A 10,480-nucleotide genomic window follows, 5' to 3' on the forward strand; every position below is an offset into this window, starting at 1 on the left:
CCTTCATTATCACTACCAACTCTAGTACAACAACCCTTGCCTTTAGCTCAAAACAACAATTCATCTTCTAAGCATGTGCATCAATAATTTAACCCTCCTCACCCAACTCAGCTATCTGCACAACTAATTGTTAATCCTAATAATAGAGGTCCTCCTCAATTTGTACAAAATATTGAGCTGCAACATTTTCCCACTTATGTTATTGTATTTCATTTAAATGAAATTATGTTAAGATATGGGAAAATAGTTAATAAAAATAAATCAACTGTAATCATTCAAGAGGAGGATCCTCATGTAGAACTTGAGGATAAAACCAATAAACAAACAGAAAATGAGAAAAACAGTGAAATGAAAGAACCACAAGAGCTTTTAGAACCTAGGGAGCCTCCTTATCTAGAGAGATTGCTCGTGAAGAAAATTGAAACTCCCATGGAATATGACTTGGAATCTGAATTGAGGAATGTCTGCATAAAAATTCCTTTGCTGCAAGCTATTAGAGACATTCCTATTTATACCAAGATCATTAGGGATCTTTGCATCAAAAAGCCAGGAAGAAAGAAAAGTAAAAATCAGAATATTAAAGTAATCAGTCAAATGTCAGAAATGATATCTAGATTACCACCAAAATATGATGATCCAGGGAACCCTGTGGTAACCATAGAAATCAATGGAACTTTTCTACCCAATACTCTAGTAGACTTGGGGGCAACCATCAATGCAATGATTATGGACACTATGACATTATTACAATTAAAAGAAGTAAGGCCTACACCCATTGTGTTGGAGTTAGCAGATAAGTCCATTGTTAAACCTATGGGGGTCCTAGAAGACATAGTGGTAACAATAGCTTCTTGGGAATACCCAATTGATTTCATCGTAATTTCTCCAAAAACTACTAAACCCGGACATCCAATAGTTTTGGAACGCCCTTGGCTGACCACTGTTGATGCTGTTATTAGGTGTAGAAATGGGGAATGACTATTTCCAATGGGTCACAAATTCAAACACTAACTATTTTTCTACCTGACCAATTAGTTGTTGCATTACCTCTCTTGTTGGAAAATCCCTATGGGGAAGAAGATTGTATGCTCCCATTACTAACTCTAGAACAATCAAGAGGACTTCAAGAATAGTATGAAGAACACGTTTTGCAACAATGCTTATCTAATATCAATTGCATAGATTATCTTGTTTCTTTTTGTGGCTATCATCATGTTTTCAACAACGAATTTCAGGAAACTTGTTACCCTGTCGTGTTTTCATCATTTACTATGGTAGATTTGGAAGAAAATAGTGAAGCAAGTGCTCAACCTGTTGAAATCAACACTGGAAAAATGTTGTACATTGGTACATAATTAAGTATAGAACATAAACAATGGGTAATAGACATTATTCAAAAAAAGTCTAGAGAATTTGCTTCAGATTATTTAGACATGAAAGGGATCCATCCGGATACTTGTACACATCGCATTTACACAAATGAAGAAATTAGGTCTGTTAAGCAGCCACAAAGATGAATGAATCTAGGTCTCAAAGAAATTGTCAAAGATGAATTACAAAAAATTTTAAGTGCGAATTTTATATATTCCATCTCTGACAGTAAATGGATATCTCCATTGGTTGTAGTTCCCACAAAAAATGGGAAATGGTAAATTTGTGTCGAATACAGAGAGTTGAAAAAATCTACCTTGCAGGATTACTTTCCTTTGCCTTTTATTGATCAGGTGCTTGATACACTGTCAAGGAAAAATTAGTTCTCTTTCTTGGATAGGTACAATGACTATAATCATATTCAAATAGCCCCAGAAGACCAAGAGAAGACTGTTTTTACCTGTCCTTGTGGCACCTATGCTTACCGAGTTCTTCCTTTTGGCATGTGAAACACTCCAACTAGCTTTTAGAGAGTTGTCTTAGGTATTTTTGTTGATCTTATACATGACTGTGTGGAATTCTATATGGACAACTTCATAGTGTATGGTGATGATTTCTAGTAGGCTTTGAAGAACTTGGAAAAAGTGTTGATTTGTTGTTAAGAAGCTCATTTGGCCCTTAGTAATATCAAATGTAAAATGATGCAAAATAAGGGAATTTTTTTGGGACACCATGTGTCACAAGAAGGGATAAAAGTTGACCCTACAAAAATTGAGGTGATATCACATATTTTAGTCCCAATATTGTGAAAGGAGGTAAGAATATTTTTGGGACATGTAGGGTACTATAGGATATTTATTGAAAATTTCACTAAAATTGTTTCACCTATGTTTAAATTGCTTACTAAAGAGGTTGATTTTCTATGAGATACTGACTGTCAAAATGATTTTTAGGAACCGAAGGATAAATTGTCTACTGCCCTGGTGTTGAGAGGACCTAACTAGTCTCTCCCTTTTCACATTTGTATTGATGCATCAGATACAACCCTTAGAGTTGTGTTAGGACAAAGGGAGAACCAAATACCTTATTCTATTTATTTTGTTAGCAAAAATATCTCACCTTCAGAATTAAATTATACAATTACTGAAAACAATTACTAGCAGTAGTTAGCTCCAAGGGTTAGCTCAACTGGTCAAATCAGTGCCTTGCCATATGGGAGGTCACATGGTCGATTCTACCTGAAAGCCCTTGGGATCAGGTCAGTACATAGGCCGAGGGGATGTGATCCCCCTTTGGGGTCGATCTGCCTAGAATTACTATGGACGTAGCAGTTACCCAATGACCAAGGGTACCCGTGAACCACCGAGAAAAAAAATAAAAATTACTAGTAGTAGTCCATGATATCAACAAATTTAGGCACTATATTACTAGTTATAATTTTTTTTTCCATACTGATCACTCCGCTATTAGGTTCCTTATGAATAAGAAAATTACTAATAGAAGAATTACTAGATGGTTACTCTTACTTCAAGAATTTAATATCACTATGATTGACAGGCTTGGATGAGATAATTCAACTATAGACTTATTGTCTCGAATGAATATTGTACGAGACATAGCTCCAGTACTAGTACTGAATGACTTCCTGGATGATAATTTATTTGTATTTTCAACACATACTCCTTGGTTTGCTAATGTGGCTAACTATCTAGTATCAGGTAGGTTGCCATAAAATCTATCCACCAGAGAGAAGCATAATATTGTGCAGCGAAGTGTCAACTATTCTTGGATAGAGGGGGACTTGTATCGGACATGACCTCATTTAGTCATGAGAAGATGTGTGCGGTAAGATGAAATGTACGATGTGTTGAGAGCTTGCCACAATAAACCCTATGGTGTCCATTTTGCAGACAAAAGAAAAACTTATAAGGTCCTACATGCAGGTTATTACTGGCCCACTCTTTTCAAAGATGCTAAAAAGTCTGTTTCTAGTTGTGATGCCTGCCAAAGAATGGGGAAGCTTGTTCCAACTAATGAAATTCCTCTTCAAAGTCAGATATAAATATAACCTTTTGAAAAGTAGGAATTGGATTTTGTGGGGCCCATCTCTCCCATTTCCAAGAAGAAGAGATACATATTAGTTTGTATTGATTATGTGACAAAGTGGATGGAAGCTAAGGCTTTATATTCTGCCACTGAGAATTCTTTTGTAGATTTCCTCTTTGAAGACATCTTCACTCAGTTTGGGGTACCTAGAGATATTTTCACCGCTCAGGGGACATAATTTACTTCCAAACTAGTGAAGGCTATTACTGAACAATATGATATAAGCACTAGAAATCTACTCCATACCACCCTCAGACAAACAAACAGGTTGAATCTACCAATAAAGTCTTAGAGTCCATCCTCACCAAGAAAATTCAGCTTCACCATGGCGACTGGGATGACAAATTTCCTGAAGCATTATGGGCTTACCAGATAACATGGAGGAATGTGACAGGGTATACTCCTTATGAGTTAGTATATGGGAAGCAGGTGTTACTTCCCATAAAACTCTAGGTAAAAACATTTTGAATTGCTAATTAGGAATGGATCTAAATGAGGCCAAAAAGAAAATAATACTTTAGTTGAATGAACTTGACGAAATCATACAATATGTCTTTCAACGGACCATGTTAATACAGGATCAAATAGATCAATGGCATGATAAGTACATCAAGAGAAAGGTCCTTCAACCCGGAGATTGGGTGTTTCTTTACGATAGCAAATTTAAACATTTCAAAGAGAAATTTTCAACCAGATAGTTGGGACCCTATGAAGTGGAGGAAGTTTTTGATAATGGATCAGTGAGGATAAAAACCATGAATGATGATCAGACCTCATTTGTGGTTAATGGCCACAGATTGAAAATCTACACCATCCACTCAATTGCCAATAATTTTTGCAAAATGTGATACAAGATCGAGAATTGGAGTTTTCAAAATACCCAATCCTGTTATCTTCAAATTGATTTTCTTTATATCTATATATATATATATATATATATATATCTATATGGGCTAACCTTTTATTTTCCTCCACAACCCACATAGAATAAAGAGGAAATTTCTCAAGGGTAAAGTTTATTCCTTTATCCAAACTTGAAAGATTATTTATGGAAAAGGGAAATCTGGAGTTTAATACTATGAATGTTTCAGAATCCCTAATATTGAATGTTCTGAGCATTGACTGACCTAGGCTCATAAATATTAATGGGACAGTAGTATTGAGTAAATTTTTTTTTTTTATTTTTATTTTTATATTTTATATTTTTTTTTTTTTATTTATTTTTTTTTTTTTGGGCTCAGCAGAATAAATACGGAAAAGAAACTCCCTGGAGTCTACTTTGGTTTTTTCAGACTCTCTAAAAATGAATACCCTGAGCATTGGCTGACTCGGGCTCATTAAATTTATGAGGAAGAAATAGCTAGGGATCTGCTAAGTACGTAATTATTATTTTCCGGGCTCGGTAGAATAAGTACGGAAAATAAATCCCCCTTGGAGTCTTCTTCTGTGCATTTCAAACTCCCAAAAATTGAAATTCCCCAAGCAGTGATCATTCCAGGCCTGGTCAAAATCCATGGAATGATGGCACCAGATTATTCTACAACAACTAGAAGTCAAATTTCAGCCACAATTTCTACAATTGGCCTACATGAAATTTCAAGGAAGCTTTTTGTTTATTTTTCAGTTCATTCACAATTTTTCACAGTTTCCATGATTCGATGAGCAATTTCAGAGGTTTGGCACTTAATTCATTACTACTGTTAGGCTAAATTGAGTACAGAATGATTTCTTAGAAAACTACATATCAAGTTCAAGAAAGGTATATGGGACCAACTTCAGCCTAGCAACATTAAAATCAATAAAGGTGGTAAATTGTAAGTACCCTGGATTATTTATAATTATATGAAAAAGTCTATCATCTTGGATTCAGCAAATGGAGAAGACACTCAGCCAAAGACCAAGTTGTCCCTGTCATTATCATTCTTGAGTTCCTAAATATTAATGTGCAGTCAAATCAAGGTATGGGTAAATTTACATTTGCTTAGACTAATTCAAAGTATATGAATGATAGAACTTATTGATAATCTACCCCCACTCATTGTAATGATTTACATATCTTCCCCATATTCGTTTGATCCTAAACCATGCTATCCCACTACCCTTTCCATTTGTGTGGTATAATATATCAAGTACCTACTCATCATGACAACAACCAATCCGCACCATAATTCAAAAGCCTATAGCCGTCATTTCAAACAAATTTAAATTTATGTGAACCCCGACATGAAATTTGCCTGTCTCAATGCTAATTTTCAGTCGAGAACTAACCGGTGAGCCCCTGTATTTTCCGTTTAACTCTTAGCATTGCTCCACCTTGGACATGGGGGGTGATTGCCATGGACCCACATTCACTCAATTTTCCAAGAGCCTAGAATATGCTAAGTGTAAGGTGTTTTTCGAGGAGAAGGAATGGATGGGTTTTCTTCATAACTTCCAAGGTTATAACGACAGAGTAGAAATGGCCTTCGGGTAGAGTTTTGATGGGAAAGCTGCAAGGGTTAGGCGCCTGAAAATCGAAGTGATTGAGAAATCGATTGTAACACCCTCCTCCCACATCTACCCAAGTAGCCAACCAACTAGGGTAAACATGTGACGAGAGGCTACTATGATTGGATTCAACCTCCCATGTGACCTTAAGGAAGTGGAATCGACAGAAACACAACATATAGACATTCCACATCAGCGAAAGGACTCATAGGAACCTTTCCAACCACTTAGGTAGATATCCCCTGGGTCCCACTGAAGTTTTTTACCACTTGACCTCTGGGTGCACTCATGCTATATCCCTGCCAACATCAAGAGGCTCTGGATGCTCTCATTACAAGGCATGCTAGCATCTAGGGACTATTTTTCTCAGTGTTGTGCCAGTGTCCCCGGGATTTGAGCCACTTTTTCAGGCGGAGAGCCCAGGTCACTGCCTAGAATGACACCTTCATATCAATAAGATAAGAAAGAAACAATGATGCAAAAGTAAATACTTGAACAAGCCCTTAACTGGACCCTCGTTAGCCATGACAAACATTTCGTCAAACATATTACAAATATGTAATCTATAGGTGTAAACAAGAAATTTAAGCATAGGGATCTCATACTTATCTAAGAATCGCTAAGAATCATTGTTCCCTCATATTATTTGTTGCATTATTATCTATTAGGTCATAGATACATTGTTCATTCATTTACAAGTAAAAACACGATTATATCCATACATAGCCACTATCATAAAACACATATATAACTAGCATAATAGCAACAAAAATACCAATGAAATCATAGCCATATGATCCACATATAAACCAATATAATACTCATAGAAATACATGGAGAAATAGCCTCATATTGATGATGCAAAATCCAAACCCGGGATGGGACTACCTCATTCCACCTAACTATAGAATGGTTGAGCCAAATATCTCTTCATTCATTCACCCTCATGCCATATTCCAAGCATGAATGTGGGGCTCAAACCAAAAGAACCAACCAGGACATCCCAAGGCTAAACCACCTCACCCTCATCAATAGAAACCAGGGTTTACTGTAATCCATCTCGGATCACTAGGACAACACAATGAAACATGTAATAATAGGATTTACCATGATCTCCACATGATCACTAGGAAAAACAAGCATGAATGCCACCAGATTTCTCCACCTACATTATGAGGAATTTTCATGTCTCCTAGTCTCTCAGGTTTTGCCACAATCCACACTGGATCACTATGCCTTAAACCAAGACCCACTCTCTATACTTTATTGCATATCCCAACTCGGGATTACTAGGCCCACCAGAGAGCAATCCAACTCTTGGCTTTATCGTATATCCTGACATTCACCAACAAGGATTCCTAGGCCCACCGAGGCAACACAATCCTGGCTTTACCACAACCCACAGTCTGCCTCAAGTGTTATTAGGCTAGTGGCTTTACCCTGATCCACAGTCTGGTTTAGGGACCACTAGGCCATGTGATCTATCATTCAAAGATCTATCTCACTCAACTTCAAATCCATCCAGCAATCTAGCTCAACCAAAACATGAGAACCCCATCACACCATGGCTATCTGGAAATGACAAGGCTAGGTTGAAAACACTGTCACATTTGGAAAAAACCATGCCATAATATCAAAAGAACCACATGTAATACACATGCAAAATCTAGCAAGGAAAATACACATGCAAATCTATACCTGCAAAGAATATTGTTGTAGTTGCTTGATCCTGCTCTTCCTTGCTTAATATCTGCTTCATCTTACCTTCTTTGGCTTTCTTGATCCAATGCCAAAATGCTCCAAGAAAACTTTGAGTGTCCAAGAGTGAGAGAGAGAGAGAGAAAATAATGAGAGAGCTCTAAAACTGAATTGAAAAAATTACAAACTGATCCTCAGAAGCCTTTTTGTCAATTAGGCCTCTATTTTCTTAATTTTCCATTATTTTCCTTCATTTTCCTCCTCACATGCAACCCGCGACCTTTCACCTTCCTTTTCTCCTAATTTCCATTATTTTCATAAATAAATGTGCCCAAAATTCCATTTTTCCTTTCCAAAGCCCTAGCCATTGCCTTTGCCAATTTCCTTTAGCCATACTAAACTGGTGAACACCCACTCTAGGATTCCTTGCCCAACATTCAAATTAGAATAAATGTCCCATCAACCGTGGTTATTATTTTGCCTTTATTAACTTTTATTACATGGAATTTTCACCAACGTTGTTACATTGATAAGCAGGGAAACCAGATTGTCATTAACCAATGAGAAATATTTTAAAGGAGGGTCGCTCAAGCCAAATGATTGTGCTAAGTTCCTTAAGATGGCATACAAGTCCATTAACTAGTTGAAAGGGGTCCTACGGAGCTGCATGGAGGAGGAATGACACCCAGTCATCGTTTCATTATAGAGATTTGTTACCTGTGAGGGTAGGTATTCCATTGTTTTCCTTTATCATATTAGGTTGCTCTTGCACTTTTCAAATGGTTGAGAAGTTAATCTTCTCTTTTCCCTGCATGGAATTTTGGCTAAGGTCGCTAGGGGTGTTCAGTCACTGTCAAAAACCTTGAGACTAGTGTGTGTCATCACATTCTTATCAAGATTTTGGTTGTTCATGAGTTGAGTAGATGAAAGAAGTTCTGGGAAGAATTTTTGGTGGAAAGTTTTTCGGGGGAAGAAACCCAAGTTAAAGGCCTGCAAAGGCTCATTAGTCCCCAATCAAAGAAATGGGTCAAGAAGCTGCGGCTCCTCCTGATTCCAATTCTAAACAATGCCAGAGCCCTGTGATAACCCCTGTGTCTACAAGGGAGGAAATTCATTAAGCAAAACCCTAAAGAAGTCTGTAAACCCTAGTTTATCTATAGATAAATTCACCCTAGATTCGAAAGAAAAGAAGTACAAGAGAAGCAAGGAGCAGAAGAGTGAACCTGTTAATAATGAAGTAGTATCCAGATAAGCCCAGTCAAGAAAATAGAAAAATCCTTAGGTGGAGGTTGCGGAACTTGTTGTCTCACCAACATAAAAGCAATCTAAGGGAGATAATGTCACCCCTAAGAAGAGGAAGAGAAAGCGTTTCAATGAAGAGAAGGAGGCGACATTAGTGCCTGTGACACTATTATAGAAGGAGAAAGTATCAGAGACTCTGACCTCGTCACAAGGTCAACGACATATGAGAAGCATGTCTAGACAAAAATCACCCATTTCTGGTACTCAAGACCTAGAATCTATTACCAATATGTCTTCTCCAAAATAGGAAATGAAAATCCCTTCTCAGGCAGTCAAAGAAGCATGGTATCTTCTACTTATGGAAGAGGGACCGATAGATAATTTCTAAGATCTTCTGAGAAATTCTCCACAACTGGGTCCATCTGACAAAGGTCTATGAAATAAGAAGCGAGCATATATGTCTAAGAAAAACCAAACACTTGATGGACTCACAGAGGGAGTAGTTCATGAAAACAGATAATGCCTGCTGAAAATACCTCGGTTTATGGTGACAAATATTTACAACTACCGATGGCTAAGTTACAGAAAAAGAATGCAAAGCTTAAGGAAAAGACGTTGTTTCATTATGTGTGGACGATTAACGATTAACGAGTAATATCGAAAAATGAATCTATCCCTAGTTTCCAAGAACGATGTGCTCATCCTAAGGAATAAGTGCCTTATTAGTTGGAAGCTAAAACAACAAAGTCATGTCAAGAGGATTTAGTGCCCATGAGCAAGCCTTGATATTTCAATAGCCATTAATGAAGGAAAACCATGGTTTGGAATTCTTAGTAAGCGCGACGGGAATTTGAAGGGATGACCTAATTTTTTATGACTGGTTGAAGTTTGAAAATGACAACTACATGAGCACATTAATCCCCTCTGGCATGTTGGGATGTTGGGACCTACTTTTGTACCCTTTTCCCACATCTTATCCCACTATTTTTACTATCATTTACCTTACTTTACCCCCTTTTTGTACCCTAAAACCACTCCTCACTAGTATACTGTGTTACTGTAAAATGGAGGTAAGATTTATCAACAAGTGTTATTTTCGTATGTCTTTGTTTGGTTTAGATAGATGTTAAATATATTTATAAATCTTGATTCAATTTGACTGGTCTATAAAAGGATTCTTGAATATTGGTAGACATTTGAAGTATGTGGACATGTCATCAAATGGTCCAGCACACAACCTAGCAACGCATCAAGCAACCATTTTTGGAACCACCATTATGTACTCAGTTTTGCACTTAATTTAGTACTCTACTCAGTAGTGGGAAATCAATCAACCATTAGCATCCCAAAATAGTCCCTCTTTTTCTTGAATATGGCATTAGTTTCTTTGGTTCAAGCATAATTCCACGATTGGGACAAGTTCGGTTACAATCCGGGAGAAATAACCTTGAAGATTTCACTTAGCTTAACTTAGTTGAATCCCAAAGATTTTTACTCTCCTTAGTCAATCAGTTGTAACTATTTGATCGGCCTGAACTCTTTAAAAGGCCCAATGTTTTGTATGTAAAGTTACACA

General features: G+C 37.0%; 1 protein-coding gene across 1 annotated transcript; it reads left to right on the top strand.

The window, feature by feature from the left end:
• The first annotated feature begins 225 nt into the window (after positions 1–225).
• On the top strand, positions 226–978 carry LOC149203700 (uncharacterized). Its single transcript, XM_089401954.1, has one exon. The coding sequence runs from the start codon at positions 226–228 to the stop codon at positions 976–978; it is 753 nt and encodes a 250-aa protein (XP_089258080.1).
• The last annotated feature ends 9,502 nt before the right edge of the window (positions 979–10,480 follow it).

The sequence above is a fragment of the Pinus tabuliformis genome, chromosome 2_1 (genome assembly GCF_031772625.1).
Source record: "Pinus tabuliformis cultivar Carrire ecotype Pingquan chromosome 2_1, CPIR1, whole genome shotgun sequence".
Lineage (NCBI taxonomy): Eukaryota > Viridiplantae > Streptophyta > Pinopsida > Pinales > Pinaceae > Pinus > Pinus tabuliformis.